Genomic DNA, 25,920 nt, shown 5'->3' with positions numbered 1-25,920 from the left:
TCCCCCAGGATCGGAAGAGACGTCACCCCCCCCCCCTCCCCTACCTCCCCCCTCTCAGGGAAGAGACGTCAGATCCCCCCCTCCCCCCACTACGGGAAGAGATGTCACATCCCCCCCCCCCTATCCCCCCCCCTCAGGGAAGAGACGTCACATCCTCCCCCTGCCTCACCCCCAGGGAAGAGACATCACATCCCCCCCCTACGCACCCCCCCCACCTCAGGGAAGAGACGTCACATCCACCCCCTACCCCCCCCCCTCTCAGAGAAGAGACATCAGATTCCCCCCCCCATCCCCCCCCCCCCAGGGAAGAGACGTCACATCCCGCCCCCCCCCCCCCCCCCCCACGTCCGCCCCCCCTTCCCCCCCACCAGGGAAAGTCAAAGGCAGTGCAGAGAGCAGTGCTGTCAGTGCTGTCTTTGACTTTCGCGCTCGGGCGCGCTGAGTGCTGTCGGCTCCGGGCTGCGCATGCGCAGTTCGGCGCTCCGACAGATGCAAATGCGCTAGGCCCCGCCCACTGGACCCGCACCGAAAAAAGGCGTATGGGGGCGCTGGAGCGCGGCTGCCGGGCGCGGGTCTGATTTACGACCGCACCCGGCACTTAGAGCCGATTTGGTAAAATCGGCTCCATTGCGAATCACTGTCATTTTTATGCAGTATACTCTCACTGGAAAGTTCAAAGAGCAAAATCTCAAATTAGCCCTGTTTATATTATTGAAAGTAAAAGTAAAAAGTAAAAAGTTTAAGTAAAGAAGTTAAAGTATAAGCTTATTTATTAGTCACAAGTTGGCTAACAGTAACACTGCAATGAATTTACTGTTGAAATCTCCTAGTCACCACACTCCGGCACCTATTCAGGGTACACTGAAGTCGAATTTACCATGGCCAATCACATCTTTGGAGTGTAGGAGGAAACCGGAGCACCCGAAAGAAACCCATGCAGACACGGGGAGAACGTGCAAATTCCACACGGACAGTGACCCAAGCCGGGAATCGAACCCAGGTCCCTGGTGCTGTGAGGCAGCAGTGCTAACCACTGTGCTACCCTTTTGCCATTGCTGGAATGAATGTACATTTCTGCCAATGCTATCAGGCTGATTCAACAATATGCTCAGTAAGCTTAGACACAGAAAAGTCTGCTTTTCTTCATTAAAGTAAAATAGCAATTTCTATTGAAGTTGCTTCTAGCATCAAATTCTTCTGGTTCCTTTTGGATATTTTAAATTTAAAAGCAATTAAAGTTTGTAGAAAGATTTTTCAAGCGGTTTTGAAATAAAGTGTACAGATTCAGAAACATTTTCATTTGTGCAGTTGGAGATAGTTCTGTGCAGTGAACCAGAAGAATTCATTCCTATCCGGTCTTGATGCTCTATCAGAGAGCGCTGCAACTTCGTCTCATCAAATTCAGGTCCCAGAAACAAAGACCATTCGCAAACAGCCACAGAATTATCTTCTGGAGTGTCTCCTCGGCAATTCAAAATGAGAAACCAAGTCAACTCCATAGTTTAAAAGAAAAGTTTATTCAACAACTGAATACATGCCAAAAGAAATAATTTACAGCAGCATTTTCATAATATTCCTTTCCAGTTTAATGGTACCCCTTCGAAATGCAGTGATAAATAGAGAAATTAAAATTCATCTACCAGATACACATGCTTTGAAGAACTGTAGAGTTTACACTTCTTGTTTCAGGAATAGCCAAATAAATAGCCTTTTGCATTTCACCTGGGCAGATTATATAGACATTATAATAGCTGGTACATACATATGAAAACTAACTATCACCTTTGCAATAAAACATAATATTGTTCCTCTTTGTCTAACAAAAATATATATACACCAGTCTAGACAAGTGGATAAGCAAAATGATGAACTATTTAACACAGAGCATTGCTAAGTACTAAATAATGGAAAAGATCACTGTCTAGTATAGTTTACTGGGGGAAAACAATCTATAAAGCACATCCACATGCATTTTTTACACAGTACCTTTTAATAGACCATAAAACTGAATTTCTCCTGCAAACAAAGTTAATCAAAATCACAAGTAGTCTGATGTTGTGTCTGATTGTTTATGGTCTATAAATCTTTCCTTTAAACAATAATGTAATACTATGAAGCGAATGCTCCACTAGATTATCAGCCCACTGATTGTTAGCTTTAATTAACATTCTTTCTGTGGTCTGCATTGCTGTGGGATTATTGGACTTCTCAATATGTTTAATTACCAGTCCCAGTTGTTTCAAACCCCCTTTCATTTCAGGGGATATCAACCTGGTCACAAAGTACAACTAGAAGATGAGGTGCATCAGGAGAGGAATTGTAAGAATGGCATTATCCATATCTCTCCACAGTAATATACAAGTTGCTGCAAAAGGTCAAAAATAATTCATACATGAATATTTTTCAAAATGTGAATTGGTCAAAGGATTGAGCAGACATTGAAATTTCCCAGTTTTCCGGAATAATTTCAATGATGATGCCAGGGAATTTGAAACAATTCTTTGTTCTGGCATCTGTATACCGCCTGCACAGTGCTGATCCATAAACTTCAAATATTAGAGCATCGGCCACCGGACAGTGGGAGGAAATATGCTGGTTCGCACATTGCTCGGACATTTGTGAGAAGCGATGGGCATCCAACCCGTCCGAGTAGATTGTCCACCTCCTCATTAGATTCTGAGTAATTTTCAGATATCATTCAGAAGGTGATGAAAGCTATTTTGAATAGCTATGAGCTCTGAAAACCACTTTATCCTCTCAAACACGATAAAGAGGATTGTTTGTGCAGTGGTTTCAGTTTTGTAAGAAGTGTCACACATGACTTCTGAAAACTCCAACCGCAAGCAATTGCCTCGAACCTTTCCACTTTTGTGATAGCATTGCAATGTTTTCTTGTGGTCTTGTTTTCCTCCTTCAGCCTCCATTTTCAGGATATTGTGTATCCTCCAGGGGAAATGTTTCATTATATGTGAGCATTGCTGGCAAGGCACAATTGCTGCCCACCCCAAAGTTCCCTTAAGAGACAATCTACTGCTTTGATTTCTAGGTGACTGTTATCTGTGTTACCACTAGATTGGCTATCTTGAAATGAGTAACACATTTTTTCTTCACATACTCTTATCCCTTAGGACAGAGGAAGGGAGAGCTGGAGGAGTTGGAATTTCTTTCATACGATTCTCTGGTTATATGATTGCTAAATGACAGATGCTTTTCGCACAACTGAGGTAGTAAGTGAGTTTAAGTGATGGATCCTTCTGGATTTCAATCTTAATATGAAATAATCAAATATATTAGCTGTTGGGAGCTAGTTTTACAGGACGTTAAATGTCACCTGTACAGGTTAAAAAGAAAAGTCCTAAACAATTAAGATACAGCAACAAATGTCATTTTTATTACAAATAATATCTCTCAATTTTAATATGCATTATTTATTGGCAAGTACAATTGACTAACTTTGCACTGTCACCACTCCATTGCTTTATTTAAGGTATATTTCAATGCAACAATTGCTAATACATGGACTGTGGGGGTTTGGAACCCTTACTACGTTCCATCTGATTACCTTCTTCTGGAGAATATTTGTCTTTCTGAATTTAGAAGACTTACACTGGCAGAAAGATACCACACACCCAATAACCATTCCCAACAACACAACTGTTATTGTAACTCTGAAATGGGATCATTTAGAATTTTGATTTGGTCCATCATTCTACAGCCTTAGTAAAGACGTGCAGTAAATTATCTCTGGAAGATTTACTGGTATATTTATTACTAATCAGTACTAATGTGCTAGACTTAAAGCAAATGACAATCAAAGCTACTTTCCTCTCCTGGAACTATATCAGTCACCAATAGTAACTGATTTGACCTTCACTGAAGATGAATCAAATATCAAATTGTCGAATCAAATAATCTACCAATCAGCTTCATATTTATAGCCTTCTTTAAAAATTCTTTCCATGAAATGCACCATCACCAGAACACAAATTAAATGTCTTTTGACATGCCTGAGTAAACATTTTGAAGTTCTATTCAAATTAGATGAAACATTTGTCTTTTACTTCAATCAAACAGCACCTTAATTTCCACCACCAATTGTTTAGTAGTATTTCAATGTGTTGCCATTTGGTAAAGTTTGACTTGTTGGTTATTGTTAAATATGCAACAGAATGTCATCACTCTCAGCTCCTCAGGCTGGGCTGACTGCAAATATTCCAGCCAATTTAGTCAACTTGGTCTTCCTGAATCCAACATCTTCCCACTCATGTGACATTGATTCCACTCTCATGTTCATCACTAGGTGGGTTTGTCTGAACTTCATGTTCATTGTCTTTTGGTCAAAGTGGGACCTATGCATTAATGCATAGGACATTACACCACAGTGATTACATATACCACACTCTGAAAGAATCTCTGGTCACGTCTGTAGGTTCATGTACACTCGAGCATTGTCAGTGCACACTGCATTCCTGAACCAATAGCAGGCATGTGAAAGGATCGACAGATAAATCTTACATTTGCCCACCTGATCTGCAGTTCATTGTGAATAAAGTCCTTTAAAGGAAGTAGCAATTCATTGTTAACACATTCTGGCATGAGCAAACCTTTAGGGGCGGTTATCCGAACCGAGTTGGTGAATCTCAGTCAGTTCCATGTATTGTTGAAACAGCAAGTCCAGTCCAACCACGAAATGCATTCACAATCACCATGCTGCATTGACAAAAAGAGTAAAGGAGATGAGAAAAGACAATGGGTGGCCGTTGTGTATCTGGTGAGCAGCCCATATACTTGTAAACATCAACATAATGCAATGAAGTAGTTAATGTATGTATTGCATTTTGTTTGAATTCAGTATCTGTAAAGGTGTGTATTGTTAGACACTTCTCGGTGGCCTCTCCGACTCATGGGTCCTCCTGTTTCTACCTTTCTTGTTTTCCTGTAAGTGTTTCCATTTGTTGCTGTTTCCAGGTGTATGCGCTGGCCTCTGTTTCCTCTGACGGCGATCGCGCCGCCATACCTGTTCACAGAACTCATCCATGGTGTTGAGGTTGGGGTGGTTTATGAGTTGCATGAAGTCCCTGTACCACACCTTCTGGTTTGGAGCGATCAAGCTGTGACTCTCCTTGGCTCTCAGGCTGTCGTCAACGTCTTTGTGCAGAAGTTCCTCCAGATGTTCGGTGTCAATAATTTCCAGGGTCACTTTCAGCAACATCTGCATGAAGCCATGTTCCACAGTCTGACAGATATAAATCCCAGCATCTTTCCGCTGCAGGCTCCGCAGCAACAACCCTTGCTCTGTCTTGATGACTCGGTCATTAGACTTTATCTGTAGCAGAAGGAGGGTCACATTATCAGCTGCTGAATATTAATAAGAACAGTGGGATGGAACTTAGCAAAACAGGAAAAGATAGATAAATAAAGCCTGTTCTTAATGTCTGTGAAATCAAACAAAGCAAGAGGCGTGTGGAAAGTTAGGAATTATATCAGAATATTAATTAGTGAAAAATATAAATCAGATTCCGGAAATAACTTTACCCACAATTACTGGAGTAACAGTAAGTTTCAAAATGAATCTCCCACACTCTGTGCACTGCAGAGTGCACTAGCATGAATCCTGTTGAAAATCAGTTTTTAAAGTTTAAAGTTTATTAGTGTCACAAGTAGGCTTACATTAACACTGGAATGAGGTTACTGTGAAATTCCCCTAGTCACCACACTCCAGCGCCTGTTCGGGTCAATGCACCTAACCAGCACGTCTTTTGGGCTGTGGAAGGAAACCGGAGCACCTGGAGGAAACCCATGCAGACACGGGGAGAACGTGCAGACTCCGCACAGACAATGACTCAAGCCGAGAATTGAATCCAGGTCCCTGCCGCTGTGAGGCAGCAGTACTAACCACTGTGCCACTGTGCTGCCCTTAATATTGATAAGGAGTCTAACAACACCAGATTAAAGCCCAACAGGTTTATTTGGTAGCAAATGCCACTAGCTTTCGGAGCGCTGCTCCTTTGTCAGGTGAGTGGAAGATCTGCACTCACCTGACGAAGGAGCAGCGCTCCGAAAGCTAGTGGTGTTTGCTACCAAATAAACCTGTTGGACTTTAACCTGGTGTTGTTAGACTCCTTACTGTGTTTACCCCAGTCCAACGCCAGCATCTCCACATCCTTAATATTGGCGACAGGAATTTAGTAAAATACAGAAAATAACACACGGAGGAATGTTAGCCCCAAGGCCGTTAAATCCAGTCTACAGTGGACCAGCAAATTCTCTTTCAGTAAATGTCAGTCAGAGTTTTTAAAAAATCCCCTGGATCACAAAATAAAAGTATTGAACAAAGGTGGCCAGGAATGTCATGTGTACTTAAGCTTGGCAATGTGGTATAGATCACACTGCACAGTGACACAGATCATTGCTGCATCTGGACTAATAGTACCGAAAGCTGGATAAGCTGGCTGTCAACTCAAATGTCTTACACTTCTACAGTCACCATGCTTCTTTCTGACATCCTAAATTCCTGAATTAAATGCAGACATTTAACACTTTTCACAATAAAGCAAGTGAAGTCTTTACCAAAGCAATGGGACTCTGCAGGGGAAGGTAGGAAGATGCCGACACTACTGTTAATGAGAGACACTGATGGCATTTCACATGTGTCCAATCTGTTTCGCCACCAGTTTGTCAAGGCATGAAATATTAGGATTGGAGATAAACACGGCCAATTAAGTGTTATGAGTTACGCTTTATTTTAATTGTGTGCTATCACATAGAGCTTAATTAAACCACTTATTCAGTTGAATGATAAATGTCTTTCACATCTTCCACAGCAGAATTAGAAAGGTTCTGGTTTTCACTTTATCATTGAGTTGTAACAAGATGAAAGCTTCTGGGATTAAAGCTTGCTACATGCATGAAACAGACCGAATTACTAATTTGTGCAGCCGCATCTTTAACTGAACATTGCTCAGTTAATTACCCAGGAACTAAATTAAAGTGAGACTAACAGAGTGTGCAAATAGCCTTGGGGTGGGGGCGGGGGGGGGGGGGGGGGGGGTGGGCAGTGGGAAGGGTGGAAAGATTACACCTCAAAACTAAAAAGAATGGGACGCCTTTTTGAAGAAATCCGATGACTAACCAATGAAGAACAAAGAATTTGTAACATGAACCATTTTATAGTATACAATTTGACCCAATTGCTTAAACATTCACATATTTTTAAAAAGTATATGCACTTAGGACTAAAAATCCTTTCTGATTTATTAAACCATGCTTGCGAGTAACATGTTTTTTAAAAGTCACCCAACTATGTCCCTCCTTTTTTTACTTCCCCATGGTACCAAAGGTTGGGATTATCTGGAATTAAGACAAATCTCATGGGAAAACACAGAGCAATCTGGATCTTGTAACATTGAAGGAAGGAAGTAATAGAATTTCAGACACATTCCAGACAATGAATCGGAGAATAGATGAGACGTGGCTCATCAAGATCATGTGGACACGAAGAGAATTTATTTTCCAGATTTTAATACTCTTTGTGCCACAATATTTTCCCCAATGGCATAGTGTGAAATTTCTCACCAATCAATGACCCACTTATTCCTCTTGCTGTCAATTCGATTTTTAAAAATATGAGTATGAGTTTTGTGGAACTAAAACTGAAGTTTGTTGTATTGTGAGAGAGTGAGGGGTGAAGCTGCAAGTGTCTGCGTTTAAGGGAACGGGGAAGGGTGGACCCCAAATGAGGTGTACCAAAATAAATAAATGAATCTGATCTTCAATAAGCAATGATTCACTAACTACAGCATGTACAAATTCACCATCTAATTACTCATTCCAATTCTTACCTTTGATGAAGGAAATCTAGAAAATGGGCCAGGACTTAATGCTGGGGCAGAGCATGATAATGGAATGGGTTCTCTTTACATCAGTGGGAATGGTAACCTGTTTTAAATGGAGGGTTAATTGCTGAAGATCCGTAGAATCCAGAGAATCCCTACAGTGCAGAAGGAGACCATTTGGCCACCAAGTCTGCACTGACCGCAATCCCACCCAGGCCATATCCCCGTAACCGCATGTATTTACCATGCTAGTCCCCCTGACACTGTCAATTTTAGCACGGCTAATGAACTTAACTGCACATCTTTGGACTGTGGGAGGAAACAGAAGCACCCGCAGGAAACTCACGCAGACACGGGGAGAATGTGCAAACTCCACACAGACAGTGACCCAAGGCCAGGATTGAACCTGGGTCCCTGGCGCTGTGAAGCAGCAATGCTAACCACTGTGCCCCCCCATGCCACCGTGCCGATTCCAATCTCTACAATTGCGACTCTGCAGCTAGAAGCATTACCTCCACTTTGTGATCCTCAGTCTGTCTCTGGAATTGCCAGTACACCACTGCTCGCTGGGATTTGGGGATACATTCCAAAAACGTGGTGCTGTTCTCTACGCCGTAGATAATCTTTTCCTCCATGTTTTCATGCTCATGTAAATTGTCTGAAGGAAGAGGAGGCAAAAGCACAAAATGAAGAAAGGTCCAGCCAATCACTGCGCATTGTTTGTTGAATGAAAAGTAGAAAGTGACTCTATTTTCAGGTTGTTGATGTTGTGCAGGACATTACCGAGGGTCTTGATTCACAAGTACGTTCATCTTTCACTTTTACTTCTCAGGCTGGAGTTTACATGGTGCCGTGGTCTTTTCTTCAGTTCCACACCTGGAAGCTGCCCCCACCCACACGTCTCTTTATCTGACACCACCCACGCAGTCAATGCTGCTGGGCTTCCCCACATGGTCTAATATTGGTGCAATGGGAAGAGGCTATTAAAATCTAGCCCATTATTTCAGAAATTTCCAACATTTTACTGATCACATCAATAAATAAATTTGGAAAATGCACATTTGAAACAACAGCCCATCTCCAACACAAAGATGGCTGGAATTGCGGATAGCGAAGAGATAATACAGCAGGATATAGATAGGCTGGAAAATTGGGCGGAGAGGTGGCAGATGGAATTTAATCCGGATAAATGCGAAGTGATGCATTTTGGAAGAAATAATGTAGGGAGGAGTTATGCAATAAATGGCAGAGTCATCAGGAGTATAGAAACACAGAGGGACCTAGGTGTGCAAGTCCACAAATCCTTGAAGGTGGCAACACAGGTGGAGAAGGTGGTGAAGAAGGCATATGGTATGCTTGCCTTTATAGGACGGGGTATAGAGTATAAAAGCTGGAGTCTGATGATGCAGCTGTATAGAACGCTGGTTAGGCCGCATTTGGAGTACTGCGTCCAGTTCTGGTCGCCGCACTACCAGAAGGACGTGGAGGCATTGGAGAGAGTGCAGAGAAGGTTTACCAGGATGTTGCCTGGTATGGAGGGTCTTAGCTATGAGGAGAGATTGGGTAGACTGGGGTTGTTCTCCTTGGAAAGACGGAGAATGAGGGGAGATCTAATAGAGGTATACAAGATTATGAAGGGTATAGATAGGGTGAACAGTGGGAAGCTTTTTCCCAGGTCGGAGGTGACGATCACGAGGGGTCACGGGCTCAAGCTGAGAGGGGCGAAGTATCAGACATCAGAGGGACGTTTTTTACACAGAGGGTGGTGGGGGCCTGGAATGCGCTGCCAAGTAGGGTGGTGGAGGCAGGCACGCTGACATCGTTTAAGACTTACCTGGATAGTCACATGAGCAGCCTGGGAATGGAGGGATACAAACGATTGGTCTAGTTGGACCAAGGAGCGGCACAGGCTTGGAGGGCCGAAGGGCCTGTTTCCTGTGCTGTACTGTTCTTTGTTCTTTGTTCTTTGTTCAAAGCTATTTTGTGGCATAGTCTTCAAATGTTCTTTAAGGAAGTGAGATTTTAGTGTAATATTACAAATTTCAGTCTTCATTGGATATTCTCCCAAATTTAATGTCACTTCTTAAGCAGACCTACTTATCCTATGCCCAGGAGTAAATCCCTTTACTGTCTGGTTACCTGGCAACAGTGATAGCCCATGTTGCGTTTACTAAATTCTGTATTCCCACAAGAGGTTCTGTTATGTTCTGTAATGTGGACTGATCACATTCTCAAATTTAAATCAATAAACTCATTTATTTTAACATAATGTTCAGAAGATCTCCAGTGATGTCACTACACTCGTAGCAAAATAGAAAATAAGAAAGCATTAGTCTGTCTTTGTTAAATTCACTTTCCGCACTGGTCAGTCTGAAGTAGTGATTTTTCCATTTGCCTTCCAGTCCAAACTTTGGTTACCTGTCTTCTCCTTCCTGCAAGGCAGGGGGGGGGGGAAATCTATGACCCACTGACCCTGCCACAACTCTCCAAATTCACCAATTCAGCTCTCAATTCAACCAATATAAATCAATTAAATGTTGCTGCCTATTTAGAAATTAATTGCAGGTACATTGAACCCTGCGTTGTCATACGCAGCGGTGTTCCAACACCAGCTTCACACTAAAGCAACACTATCAACTGCTTTACTAGAATTGTCAAACTGTAATACATTTCTTAACGAGATGGTTAAAAACACAATTGCCTGCTTTCTTAATATACAGTAATGGGTTGCATTTACATTTATAATAATACAATAAACTTGAGCTGCAACATATTTCTTTCACATAGAAACAAGCTCAGATGCCACAGTTACATTTCAAACTAACTATTCCCACCACTCCTCATCTGTCTCTAAGACAATCAGTCAAAAATCACAAAATGTGATCACGAGGCATCCTTGACTTTGTTACCCAGTAAAAATGGTTAACCCTGCTTGGAAAAACAGGTCAGCACACAGGAGTGAGATAACTCCTGCTACAACCTTCCTTTTTAATATTTTGCCTGATGACCTCAGGTCACCTGAGTTCAAGAGGAACAGAAGAAGAAAACTCACAGGTGAGCCAAACTTCAGCTCAACAATCTAAATCATAGAAATCACAGAACCCTACAGTGCAGATGGAGGCCATTCGGCCCTTCGAGTCTGCACCAACAACAATCCCACCCAGGCCCTATCCCTGTAATCCCACCTATTTACCCCTCTAATACCTCTAACCTACGCATCCTGGGACACTAAGGGGCAATTTAGCATGGTCAATGCACATAATCCGCACATCTTTGGACTGTGGAAGAAATCGGAACACCCGGAGGAAACCCACGCAGACATGGGGAGAATGTACAAACTCCACACAGACAGTGACCTAAACCGGGATTCGAACCCAGGTCCCTGGAGCTGTGAGACAGCAGTGCAAACCACTGTGCCACCTTGCCGCCCATAAAGTTTATTTATTAGTCACAAGTAAAGCTTACATTACATTGCAATGAAGTTACTGTGACAGTCCCCTGGTCACCACGCTCCGGCACCTGTTCAGGTCAAAAATCAAAACTAAATGTTACAACACATTTTACAACCTGCCTGAATTTCTCTTTCAAAATCTTCAACTGGAAAGAAGATCACGTATAGTGTAAACCTGACTGGTGATTCACTGTTTCCTGCTTTGTGACAATGCCCCATCTGAATCTCACCCCTACAATCCTGTACATCCTGTGTTAGGGTGTGGAGATACAGGATCTTATAGGCAGGTGGAATGCATCAAAACCACAGAACATATGTTGGACATTTGAAAGTTTCTGTGTGAGCTCTTACTCCTTTGCTTCTATTGGAACTGGTCAATGCCACAGTGCACCTGATATGGCTCATGTTGTGAAAACATTTTGCAATGCAATCTTATATATTTAAATAATTGTCACCAGCGTATCGCCTTTAATTCGAGTTACCCATCAATGCAACCAGATATGCAAATGAGTAGAGAGATGGTTATGAGGATTGTACATTGGCACAGGGGAAGGTTTCCACCAGGTTGTTGCCACACGAGCTGCACATCGAATACAGTCGATGGTCACATTAATTTAAAAAGCTCAACAAATTTTCCATCGATTAATCCTTAGTGGACATGGAGATCAAGGTTTGTGGAAGTTTGTTCCAGTGTTTAATTTCTCTCAGGAAAAGGAATTAGCAAAGGAAACACAGTTGGTTACAAATGCTTTGAGCTCAGTCAGTTTTGGGATTAATGTATTGCTAAGAAATAATTAACCGTCCATTCAAAATGTTATAGAGGCATGTCAACCATGGGCTTTTCATCAGTTCTGGAGACTGTGGGGGTGATTTTACCAAAGAAATTCTCAGTCCAGAATGAGCGTGAAAACGGGAGAGAGATTTTTTTTTCAGTGAGGCCACCAGTCAAATCTTATAGAACATAGAACATAGAACATAGAACATTACAGCGCAGAACAGGCCCTTCGGCCCACGATGTTGCACCGACCAGTTAAAAAAAAAAACTGTGACCCTCCAACCTAAACCAATTTCTTTTCGTCCATGAACCTATCTACGGATCTCTTAAACGCCCCCAAACTAGGCGCATTTACTACTGATGCTGGCAGGGCATTCCAATCCCTCACCACCCTCTGGGTAAAGAACCTACCCCTGACATCGGTTCTATAACTACCCCCCCTCAATTTAAAGCCATGCCCCCTCGTGCTGGATTTCTCCATCAGAGGAAAAAGGCTATCACTATCCACCCTATCTAAACCTCTAATCATCTTATATGTTTCAATAAGATCCCCTCTTAGCCGCCGCCTTTCCAGCGAAAACAATCCCAAATCCCTCAGCCTCTCCTCATAGGATCTCCCCTCCATACCAGGCAACATCCTGGTAAACCTCCTCTGCACCCTCTCCAAAGCCTCCACATCCTTCCTGTAATGTGGGGACCAGAACTGCACACAGTACTCCAAGTGCGGCCGCACCAGAGTTGTGTACAGTTGCAACATAACGCTACGACTCCTAAATTCAATCCCCCTACCAATAAACGCCAAGACACCATATGCCTTCTTAACAACCTTATCTACTTGATTCCCAACTTTCAGGGATCTATGCACACATACACCTAGATCCCTCTGCTCCTCCACACTATTCAAAGTCCTCCCGTTAGCCCTATACTCAACACATCTGTTATTCCTACCAAAGTGAATTACCTCACACTTCTCCGCATTAAACTCCATCCGCCACCTCTCGGCCCAACTTTGCAACCTGTCTAAGTCTTCCTGCAAACTACGACACCCTTCCTCACTGTCTACCACACCACCGACTTTGGTGTCATCAGCAAATTTGCTAATCCACCCAACTATACCCTCATCCAGATCATTAATAAATATTACAAACAGCAGTGGCCCCAAAACAGATCCCTGAGGTACACCACTTGTAACCGCACTCCATGATGAATATTTACTATCAACCACCACCCTCTGTTTCCTATCCGCTAGCCAATTCCTGATCCAATTTCCTAGATCACCCCCAATCCCATACATCTGCATTTTCTGCAGAAGCCTACCATGGTGAACCTTATCAAACGCCTTACTAAAATCCATATATACCACGTCCACTGCCTTGCCCCCATCCACCTCCTTGGTCACTTTCTCAAAAAACTCAATAAGGTTAGTAAGGCACGACCTACCTGCCACAAAACCATGCTGACTATCACCTATCAATTCATTACTCTCCAAATAACTATAAATCCTATCCCTTATAATTTTTTCCAACATCTTGCCGACAACAGAAGTGAGACTCACCGGTCTATAATTCCCGGGGAAGTCTCTGTTCCCCTTCTTAAACAATGGGACAACATTCGCTAACCTCCAATCTTCTGGTACTATACCAGAGGCCAACGACGACCTGAAGATCAGAGCCAGAGGCTCTGCAATCACTTCTCTTGCCTCCCAGAGAATCCTTGGATAAATCCCATCCGGACCAGGGGATTTATCTATTTTCAGACCCTCCAGAATATCCTGCACATCCTCCTTATCAACTGTAATACTGTCTATTCTACTCCCTTGCAACCCAGTGTCCTCCTCAGCTATATTCATGTCCCCTTGCGTGAACACCGAAGAGAAATATTGGTTCAATGCTTCACCAATCTCCTCCGGTTCCACACATAACTTCCCTCTGCCATCTATAACTGGCCCTAAACTTGCCCTAACCAACCTTCTGTTCTTGACATACCTATAGAACGCCTTAGGATTCTCTTTAACCCTATCCGCCAAAGTCTTCTCATGTCCCCTTTTAGCCCTTCTAAGCTCGCTCTTCAACTCCCTCTTAGCCAATCTAAAGCTTTCTAGTGCACTACCCGAGTGCTCACGTCTCATCCGAACATAAGCCTCCTTTTTCTTTTTAACCAACAAAGAAACTTTTTTGGTGCACCACGGTTCCCTAGCCCTACCAATTCCTCCTTGCCTGACAGGGACATACCTATCACAGACTCGCAGTAGCTGCTCCTTGAAAAAACTCCACATGTCGGACGTTCCCAGTCCCTGTAATCTCCTAGTCCAACCTATGTTTCCTAATTCTCTCCTAATAGCCTCATAATTACCCTTCCCCCAGCTAAAACCACTGGCCCGAGGTTCATGCCTATCCCTTTCCATCACTAAGGTGAACGTAACCGAATTGTGGTCACTATCACCAAAATGCACACCAACTTCCAAGTCTAGCACCTGGTCTGGCTCATTTCCCAGCACCAGATCCAATATAGCCTCACCTCTAGTTGGCCTGTCTACATACTGAGTCAAAAAACCTTCCTGCACGCTTTGAACAAAAACTGACCCCTCTAACGAGCTAGAGCTATAACAATTCCAGTCAATATTAGTCAAGTTAAAATCCCCCATAACAATTGCCCTATTACTTTCACTCCTAAGCAGGATTGACTCCGCAATCCTTTCCTCAACCTCTCTAGAACTTTTAGGAGGTCTATAAAAGACTCCCAACAGGGTGACCTCTCCTCTCCTATTTCTAATCTCCGCCCATACTACCTCAACAGATAAGTCCTCATCAAACCTCCTCTCTGACACTGTGATACAATCTCTGACCAATAATGCTACCCCTCCCCCTCTTCTACCTCCTTCCCTACTTCGACTAAAACATTTGAACCCCGGGACCTGCAGCATCCATTCCTGCCCCTGCTCTATCCATGTCTCTGAAATAGCCACAACATCGAAGTCCCAGGTACTGATCCACGCTGCAAGTTCACCCACTTTATTGCGAATACTCCTGGCATTGAAGTATACACATTTCAAACCCTGCTCCACCCCACCTCTGCAATGCCGTGCATTGCAGTCCCCATCCATGCATCCCTCACTTTCAGCCCCACTACTCAGGATCCCTCCCCCCCCCCGAATCAGTTTAAACCTCCCTGCATGGCCTTAGCAAATTTACCCCCCAGGATATTGGTCCCCTTCTGATTAAGGTGTAGACCATCCTTCTCATAGAGGTCACACCTTCCCCAGTACGAGCCCCAATTGCTTAAGTACCTGAACCCCTCCCTCCTGCACCATCCCCTCAGCCATGAATTCAAACCTTCCCTCTCCCTATTCCTCTCTAAACTATCCCGTGGTACAGGCAAGAGTCCAGAGATAACCACTCTGTCAGTCTTGGCCTTTAGTTTCCACCCCAACTCCATAAATCCCTGCCTAATATCCCCTTCCCCTATCCTCCCTATGTCGTGTGTCCCCACATGTACAATAACTTGTGGTTTATCTCCCTCCCCCCTAAGAGTCCTGAATACCCTGTCAGACACATCCCGGACCCCAGCCCCTGGTAGGCAACACACCAACCCTGAGTCCCTACCTTTAGTTCCGACCCTCCTATCTGTCCCCTTAATTGTGGAGTCCCCAATCACAAGGCCCAGTCTTTTACAGCCCCTAACCACCTGAGCTTTCTCACTCGGCTCACCCCCAGAGATCTGCTCTCTATGCTCAGTTGATTCCTCCTCAACTGTAGCCTCCAGCACCGAAAACCTATTATGGAGGGGAACCGCCCCAGGGGATTGTCTTCCCGATTGCTTCTTACCCCTCCTCCTGGCATTGACCCAAGCCTCATTTCTAGGAGTTACTATTTCTCTATAACTCCTATCAACTTCCACCTCCGCCTCCCGAATTATGCGGAGTTCCTCTACCTCCCCCTCCAGCTCCTTTACACGCTCCTCCAGAAGCTGCAATCTAATGCACTTCTTACAACTAAAATCTCCTGAAACACTACTGGATTTCCTCACCACATACATCCCACAGGAGATGCAGCATACTGCCTGAACTGCCATCCCTGAAGCCATTACCAGCAAGAAAAAAAGAGTGCATTGAAAAGCCCTCAATCTGTTTCCCACCAGTAGGGGGAGTGGGCAAGGCCTAAATCACCCAAAAGCTAGCTGATAGCAGCAGAGAGCACCATTGCACATGTGCAGGTTTCTGTGATCTGGGAGCAGCACAGACCTGTCAGTTCCTCACTGCTATCAGCTGGCCTCCGTTTCCATAAACCAGCGCTCCCCCTGCTACTGATTGCAACCCACCCCTCCCCCACAATCTCCAGAACGATCAATACACCTCCCTCCACCCAGACCAATCGCAGCCAAAACCACCAGCTCCCCGCATTGATCGCTGTGGCAGAGTGGACAGCGGTCTCCCTCCCTCCCCCACTGATTGCAAAAGCAAGTCAGCCTGGACAATTCCGTCCTGAGCTGACTAATTCTATGTAAATTGGAATTTAAATATTTTTAAATAATATATTCAGATTCATGTCCTTTCAGGTCATGAGGCTGAACGTGCCGGGTATCCGGTGCCGGTAAGATCATGAGAGGCGGGAAATCGGGCGTGAACCTGATTTCTCGGCTCTTCCACTATTTTCCCCGCTCACCCCGCCCATCAACTGGCAGCGCGGGAAGGTAAGATCCTGGCCTGTCTCAGCCTCGTGATGTGACCAACTGGGAGATACTTTCATCCCACAAGTAATTGCCCGTATTGAGACCAGCTGCCCAGCATTGAACTTTCTCAAAGAGGGTAATGTTTGTAGCAGTACGTGGATCACTAGTGAATGCGCCATCTCTAAGTGTGGTCGAACCAACAGTAAAGACTGGCGCAAAAACAGAAAATGCTGGAAAATCTCAGCAGGTCTGACAGCATCTGTGGAGCGAGAATAGAGCCAACGTTTTGAGTCTGGATGACCCTTTGACTGATTTCCAGTTTGAGGCTTCCCCTTTCACTGTGACTCTTTGTTGCCATTTGGTAAGAAATGCTCTTAACCGCTGCTTAGTATTTCCTCAGGCTCCAGTTGCCCAGTAACACGGCCAAAAGCTTTGGAAAAATCTAAAAGAGCTAAGTCAGTGGTGCTGGGACTGTGGAGGTTTCTGGTCAGGTTGTAGATGAGAAAGCGGGGTTGTGTTTACGGAAGGCGTGTTGCGCATTCAGAAGAATATTCCGCCCTTCAAAATGTCTCAATAGCGGATTATTAATGACATATTCTCATAATTTACAGCAAACAATAGTAAGCAAAACACGCTGGCGGTTTGCTGGGACAGCCGGGGATCCTTTATTTGTATATTAGAGAGACATCAGCTCATATCCTGTCAACAGGTAGCTTCCTGAGTTTATGGATTGTTCAAGAAAATACTGAACATTGCTGCAAACTCACTTGCTGCAGCTCAAAGTGCATGGTTTAGGACGGCAGGTGAACTTTACAATGAGTGGCAGTTCACAAAATAGATCAATTCTTGACAACTTATCTCTTGTCAGCAGAACTATTCAGTGATTTAGCACACAACTTTAACTTGTGGTTTCACTTTACACAGTAATGGCTGACCTCTCCCACCACTCCTTCTCAGCATCTCATTCTAAATGTGTGGTCTGTACAAAGTGGGCAAAGACATATTAAAGGAAGGCTTACCAGGCTGATTCCTGGGATGGCAGGTCTGTCATATGAGGAGACACTAAATCGGTTAGGATTATATTCACTGGAGTTTAGAAGAGTGAGAGAGATTTCATAGAAACTTATAAAATTCTAACAGGGTTAGACAGGGTAGATTGAGAAAGAATGTTCCCAATGGTGGGGAGTCCAAAACTAGCGGTCATAGTTTGAGGATAAGGGGTAAACCTTTTAAAACTGAGGTGAGGAGAAAAGTCTTCACCCAGAGGGTGATGAATGCATGGAATTCACTCCCACAGAAAGTAGCTGAGGCCAAAATATTGTCTGATTCCAAGGAGAAATTAAATATTGCTCTTGGGGCTAAAGGGGTCAAGTGATATGGGGGGAAAGGGGGGAGGGGATCAGGATATTGAATGTGATGATCAGCCATGATCAAAATGAATAGAGGTGCAGGCTCGAAGGGTTAAATGGCCTATTCCTGCTTCTGGTTCCTATGTTTCGATGTTTCTAAAATGTAATCCATTATTGATTAGTACTTTCAACGAATAAACATCTAGTTACAATTAACTGGTAATAATCAAAGCAATTTCCACACATTATCTACCAACAGATGATTTTTAAGTTTGAATATTTCTTAATTCCTTTGGTAGCTTAATAAATGTTGCAGCGATTTGAGAAAAGAATGGGTCAGAATATATTTACTGATGTAGAACAGAACACAGTTATGGACATTCACAAACTTTGGGTTCATGATTTAAATTAAAAATGATTTTTTCAATCAATTTATTTTAACATATCTTTATAGAACAAAGAACAAAGAAAATTACAGCACAGGAACAGGCCCTTCAGCCCTCCAAGCCTGCACCGAGCATGGTGCACGACTGAACTAAAACCCTCTACCCTTCCGGGGACCATATCCCTCTATTCCCATCCTATTCATGTATTTTTCCAGACGCCCCTTAAAAGTCACTACCATATCCACTTCCACTACCTCTCCCAGCAACGAGTTTCAGGCACCCATTACTCTCTGTAAAAAATCAGCCTCGTACATCTCCTTTAAAACTTGCCCCTCGCACCTTAAACCTGTGCCCCCTACTAATTGACTCTTCCACCCTGGGAAGAAGCTTCTGACTATCCAAATTATATTAATATAGAAATTTCATTTCTCTCATGTCCATCATTGCTGGATTATTTTCTATGATGGGTCCATTGGGCAAATCTAATCTCTCTATTTGAAATATTTGTTACCCTTGCTCACTCCAGCTGGAACGTTCCTGGTCCCTTGGGGACGGGCTTCTAGGTGGGTCCTAGAGGAACGTTTGTGAAAGATGGGTCATTCCGGGCAATCATCCTGCAGGTGGGTGGGTCAGCACCAGCTGGGATCTTCCTGGAGGGGGGTGGATGCCCACCCGGATACCCACCCTTGGCAGCCAAGTCTGGCAGATGGTTGGAGGCGGTTTGCTATGGGTCAGCCTGGGAAGTCTATGGCCTCCAGTTCTAACTGCACTGATGTCATAGCTATCAGTGGGTCACAGTTGCTCTGCCGGCCATTCTGTCATAAGGTCCCCCCCCTCCCCCACCCCCCCCCCCAACCCCCTCCCCACACGCGGGGAGGGCCATGCAACTGAGGCGAAGCACTCTGAAATTTAGATCTCATCTCTTCAGAGAGTGCCTCAGGTTGAGGATGGTCTTGCCCCCCTCCACCCCCCTCCCCCCTCCACCCACTTGACATTGGCAGTTCCCGGCCTTCCAAAGCTGCAGAATGTTTGATTGGGAATACAGCATCAGAGAGCCATCCACTATCCTTAATTGGAATGTGGAATCCAGGAGACCACCCCTTAATTGGCTGCCTCTGGGAAGAGGTCTCGGGTGGGATCCTGACGGACGAGTGTGATCAAGATCCAGAAATGGGCCCAAATCATGTTATCACCCACGGAGAGAAAATTCCATCCTCACGGTTACATTTCCCCCCAAATCCAGGACTAGTAATGCTTCATTCTATCATTCTAATATTGTACTTGGAAATTATTTGAATGATTCTCAGTCTAACCTATCATTTTAACAACATTTCTTCCTGGATGAGCAAGAGTACTGCCCAATTCCTGAAATAGCACTGAAAAAACAGGCAAGGTACTGGTGTTAACTCAGAGCTGGAATTGGCCACCTCAGGAACGCTGAGATTTGGACGATATCTTGTATGCTTGCTGGGGAATCATATTTATCACATAGAATTTGGGTGACTTCAAGGAGTCAAGTAAGTCCCTACAAAGAATCTTCTGTGCAGTGAAAATATATTCACCTTCTTAACCACTTTTCTCCAGTCTTTTCCTTTCTGTTTTCCTCCTGTGTGGGAGCAAATCATCCCCCAGTATTCCAGCAAAGTGTCCAGCATTTTGTGTGACTTCAACAATGAGCAATATGATTTGCAAGTCTCAAAGTTGACCTCAATCCCAATGAATATGAACATCATATGGGTTCTTTTCCAGGAGGATAATGGTCAAAGTTGAAATCTTGGCTGAATTTTCTCTTTCTAACCCAGAGAAACTGTGGCAATTGTAGACCCCTCCCCTTTGCTAGTAATGCCCAGGTCACATCAGTTAACTCCGGCCAAAGTAGTGAGAAAACAGCTTTAATTGCTTACTATCAAACTGGCTGTTTAGCAACAGCACAACAATAGATTCCTGCAATTATATGGCATCTTCAAGATTTGTTTTTGGAAATTGGATGACTGAGAGGAGATCTTATTACAATGTATAAGATTCTCAGAAAGCCTACAGGGAAGGTGCTGAGTCTTTGGATGGAGGAACTTGCAGTCTCGGGATAAAGAAGTTAGCTCATTCAATCTGAGGTGAGGGTTGTGAATCTTTTGGATTCTCTATTCCGATGAGCTGTGACTGCTCAGTCATTGAGTATATTCAAGGCTCAATCCAACAGATTCTTGGCACTAAATGAATGAAGGGATATGGGGATAGTGTGGAAATGTAGAATTGTAGCAGGAAGTCAGATCTTACACTATGGAATAGCTGGGCTGGGCTTGAGTGCTGTATGACTTACTCCTGTTAATGTTCCTGTTTTCATGGAGCAAAACATCCCATGACACTTTGTAGGAGCTTTAAAAGACAAAATTTGATGCTAAGCGACATAAGTAGATCTTTGGAGAGGTGACCAAAAGTTTGTTAATTGAAGGACATTTCAAGGAGAGACTGAAAGGAGGAGAGAGAGGTATAGAGTTTGGGAGGGTGGGGGGGAATTCTTTAGAGTCTATGGCCTTGTTAGTATTTCTTTTATTATTTTCTCAGAGTTACAAAGCCAATGCACAGAGTGGACAGGGCAAACCCCTAATCTATCTCCCTGCTTGCTCCAAGACCCAATTCAAATTGAATCCAATTCATGGTCCCCACAAGAGAGACAAACAAGATCCAAGCTGACAAGAACTGACACTACGCCTGATCTCATGCTGATCCTACACTTGATCTGGTCAGTATGGATAAACTTTCAATACACAGCAGAAACTCTGTTAAATCTGTGGAATTCTCTGCCCAGTGAAGCAGTTGAGGCTACCTCATTGAATATTTTTAAGGCAAGGATAAGTACATTTTTGAACAGTAAAGGAATTAAGGGTTATGGTGAGCAGGCGGGTAAGTGGAGCTGAGTCCACAAAAAGATCAGCCATGATCTCATTGAATGGTGGAGCAGGCTCAAGGAGCCAGATGGCCTTCTCGTGCTCCTGGTTCTTACGTTCTTATTAGGGACCTGCCTCTTTGCTCTATCCATGGTGGAGATTACAGATGGGTCGACCTGTCCTCGGGCAGAGAACTCAGGAAATTACCGTTACACTTGTAATTGGACAAGTTTCAGCAAAGTGACAAACTCTCTGGGAATCACTACTTAGCACCGTCTAATGGCACTGTTCTGGAACGCAATCTTGTCAAAGGGAAGAGTAACGTTGAAGGAAGGATTAAAATTCCACTTAGATATCAGCCAGTGAGGTATTGTGTTACCCACAGCATCAAACACAGAGAGGAGGAAGGATTATGATGCCATTTCTAACTTCTTCACAATAGAAATATGAGACCCATCATATTCTGTGCTGATAATCAGAGATTAAAGGAACTATTATCGCTCATCCATAAGGAACAACTGTTGTATTTCTGTCTTGCTGTGTTCTGCAGACAGACCCAACAAAGCAGTTACTAGGACTGCAAACTGGAGTTAGAACCATGTTCAGATTGAGTTAACGGAAAACCATCTAAAGAGATCGGAAAGCTTGGCTTAAGCAGTTGGTACAAATAGTTACGTAAGGATTGTGTTCATTGATCATACTTGAAGGGATTATACAATATTGACTATGAAATAGTTTCAGTTTGACTGAATTATTCTTTGAGTGGGAAAATAGTCCAGAATTTGAGTATATAATTAAGGTTGGTTGATGGAATAATGCCCTGATGAGCATTTCTTTTCTAAATGAGGTATTAAAAAGAAGCCCTGTCTGATTACTCAGTGCAGTGGTATTACTCAAAGAAGAGCAGTTCGTTATCTCAGTAATTCACCTCAATAATTCTCCCTTCATTAATCTGTATGCATCACCAAGGCCCTGTACAGTTTGAGCCAAATCTCCCTGTATTAATATTTAATTCCCTTGTAATAAATGAAAACATTCCATTTGCCTTCCGAATTACTTGCTATGTCTTCAGACTAACATTTTGTGATTTATGTACCAGGACATCAGATCCCTCTGTATCACTGAGTTGCTGCAATCTCTCTCCATTTAAATACTGAACTATTTTTCTATTCTTACTGTTAAAAAGGACAAGTTCACATATTCCCAGATTAAATGCCATTACTGTTTTATTCCCAGTAAAGTGGCTCTGCCCCATATCTAACCCCCAGAGACAATATCATTATTGGCTGTGCTTTGTCTCCACTCTACACAGCAGTTACGTTCCTGAGTGTTATTTGATGGTATCAGTGATACAGATGGCACTTTCACAGAGAATGACCCATTTCCCATTTAATAACTATATTTTTACATCTAAAACCTCATTAAACATTCAGCTTGGCAACTGATGATTCACTGCTTTCAGGACAATATATACCAACTGACTATTCAAGTTATTTCTGCAAAGCCATTGACAAGGCCCCACATGGGAGACTTATAAAGAAGGCACTTGCAGATGGGATACAAGGTAATTTGATAAAGTGGATTCAAAATTGGCTCAGTTATAACAGAGGGTGATGACAGAAGGTTGCTTTAGTGACTGGGAGCTGGTCCAGTGGGGTGCCACAGGGATCTTTGCTGGGTTCCCTATTATTCATCACTTATATAAATGACATTGATGACTATGTGGGGGTAGGATTAGTAAGTTTGCGGATGACACAAAGTTTGACCGGGTGGTTAACAATGAGGCTGAGTGTCTTGGGCTACAGGAATATATAGACGGAATGGTCAAATGGGCAGATAAGTGGCAGATGGAATTTAACTCTGAAAAGTGTGAGGTGATACACTTTGCAAGGAGTAATTTGACAAGGAAGTATTCAGTGAATGGCAGGACTAGGAAGCTTTGTGAAACAAAGGGACATTGGCGTGTTTGTCCACCGATCTCTGAAGACAGAAGGGCATGTTAGTAGGGTGGTGAAAATTGCACATGGAACACTTGCCTTTATCAATCAAGGCATCGATCGCAAAAGCAGGGAAGTCATGTTGGAGTTGTGTAGAACTTTGGTGAGGCCACAGCTGGCGTACTGTGTGCTAGAGTACTGTGTAGTTAGTGTCGACATGTCACTAAAGCCAGTGGAAAAAAAATTATACAAAATAGCAACAGAAGTGTGCCATTTGGCCCTTTGAACCAGTTCCTGTACACTTGTTCACTTATTCTGAAAGGTAGAGACTGGCAGCAATGTTCCAGATCTCCACAATCAGTCTGCTTCACTTAAGTCTCATCATTCACTTTGACAAGGAAGTATTTAATGAATAAATCACCAGGATGCTGCCTGGGATGGAACATTTAAGTTATGAAGAGAGGTTGGATAGACTTGGGTAGTTTTCATTGGAGCAGAGGAGACTGAGGGGCGACCTGATCGAGGTGTACAAGATTATAAGAGACATGGACAAAATGGTTAAGGAGCAGCTGTTCCTCTTAGTTGAAGGGTCAGTCACGAGGGGACATAGGTTCAAGGTGAGGGGTAGGAGGTTTAGGGAGGATGTGAGGAAAAACTTTTTTACCCAGAGGGTGGTGAGGGTCTGGAATGCGCTGCCTGGGAGGGTGGTAGAGGCGGGTTGCCTCACATCCTTTAAAAAGTACCTGGATGAACACTTGGCACATCATAACATTGAGGGCTATGGGCCCAGTGCTGGCAGATGGGATTAGGTCGCTAGAATAAGTGTTTCTCATGTGTCGGTACAGACTCAAAGGGCCGAAGGGCCTCGTCTGCACTCTGATTCTATAATTCTGTTGTCATAAAATGGAGATACATTCATTTTAATAATGAAACTTTTGGAAAGTTTGTGGTTTTGTTTGTAGACATCCAATAAATCATCCATCGGTTAAATCCCTGACAACAAAACCCTAATTATAAACCTCTCACTGCAGTAAAGTTATCTTCATGCTTGGACGGAGCCTCTTCTCCAAGATAAACCCAGCGAGGAAGAATTACCAGAAAACTGGGTGTGAAATTCATCCCCTCCAAATCAGAGGATAAGCATTCAAAGAACAAAGAACAATACAGCACAGGAACAGGCCCTTCGGCCCTCCAAGCCCGTGCCGCTCCCTGGTCCAAACTAGACCATTCAGATCAAATCCCTTTGTGCATTGTTTAAACTGAGTCAGTTGTTAAAAACAGGTTAATATTTCTGTTAAAATATTGAAGTGTAAATATGTTAATGTTCCAAACATGATTTCATCCTCTTTATAATGTGACTATCGAATGCAATGTACAAATGATTTAAAATCTTATATTGGAAATGTTTAATTTTATAAACACACTTTGTACTGTGCAAACACTGACTGATGTCGTTACAATATTGTTTGCAGTGGGTCCATTTAAATACTTCAGTACATGTTTATAAATGGAAAAGTTCCAAAAGTTTACGAAAGTGTGTGTAATGAAAATGTGACAAAACTGTTTGCTTTCCACCAGAGGGCAGTGGTGTCAAACATTCAGCTTCAGGATGTGTCAGAGTTTATGACTATCACTGAGTTGCGCGACAGAGCAAAGCTTTCTGTATTTTACATTTTTTCCTGACCCATGCATTAAGAAATGTTATGCAGGAGCCAGTAATTCTCAGTGCTCGTTTCGAAATATTTTGAGATTCTTTTTAGCAATGTTGGTTGGATGTTGGTGATATATTCAGAGTGTGAAGTATAACTCGCTGCAGTGGGAGTAAGTCGATAACTAGTTGTGGTCATGGAAATTAATTATTGTTCTGACGGCATAAACATGTCCCAGGATAAGGCCGAGGCAAACCGAAGAATATTTCTGCACAATAATGCTTCTCTCACTTGGCCATTGTACTTCACTTCCGTAATCTATAAATTACCAGCTCTCAACTGTCAAAGTCTGTACTGATGTGGAGATGCCGGCGTTGGACTGGGGTGGGCACAGTAAGAAGTCTCACAACACCAGGTTAAAATCCAACAGGTCTATTTGGAATCACGAGCTTTCGGAGCGCTGCTCCTTCATCAGGTGAGTGGAGAGGTAGGTTCACAAACAGGGCATATATAGGCAAAGACACAATGTCAGGATAAAGGTTGGAATGCGAGTCTTAACAGGTAAATAGTCTGGACTGAAGCAGCTTACATACAGGACACGTAAACATACTCCAGGCAGCCTGTAACACAGGAGCAGTTTTGTTGAAGTGGGTTGAGTGATGGCAGGTTGGATTTTTTGGATCAGCAATGGTGGAAGTGGATTTCTGACTCTCAGCCACAACGCTGCAGAATCACAGAGGGTGGAATTTTCCTGTCCGACCCACCACGGGAATCGTAGCGGGTGGGGCAGATCATGCAAATTCCATTGACCTCGGGCAGGAATTTCCAGCCTTGAGGTGAGCATGACTGGAAAATTCCGCCCAGAGAGTCCACGCACCAAACTCCCCGATCACTTCTGTATTAAGGAATCAAAATCAGTGGCACAAGAGGAAGGAGTTAATTGATTTCCTAATCCTGTCTTGTCCAAGTACCTAGTTGTCTCACT

General features: G+C 43.4%; 1 protein-coding gene across 1 annotated transcript in view; it reads right to left on the bottom strand.

Annotated features, from left to right (window-relative positions):
• Positions 1-1,502: 1,502 nt before the first annotated feature.
• The window catches only part of sema3ab (sema domain, immunoglobulin domain (Ig), short basic domain, secreted, (semaphorin) 3Ab), a 446,670-nt gene continuing 422,252 nt past the window's right edge, over positions 1,503-25,920 (bottom strand). Inside the window, exons 17-18 of the mRNA XM_078236002.1 lie at positions 8,348-8,493; positions 1,503-5,326 (exon numbers count right to left, since the gene is read on the bottom strand). Of these exons, the coding sequence (XP_078092128.1) occupies positions 4,874-5,326; positions 8,348-8,493 (599 nt within the window). The 3' untranslated portion in view covers positions 1,503-4,873. The remainder of the gene's footprint in view (positions 5,327-8,347; positions 8,494-25,920) is intronic.

Source organism: Mustelus asterias, chromosome 19, assembly GCF_964213995.1.
Source record: "Mustelus asterias chromosome 19, sMusAst1.hap1.1, whole genome shotgun sequence".
Taxonomy (NCBI): Eukaryota; Metazoa; Chordata; class Chondrichthyes; order Carcharhiniformes; family Triakidae; genus Mustelus; species Mustelus asterias.
The sequence above is the reverse complement of the archived record's forward strand: the minus strand, read 5'-3'. Positions and strand labels throughout refer to the sequence as shown.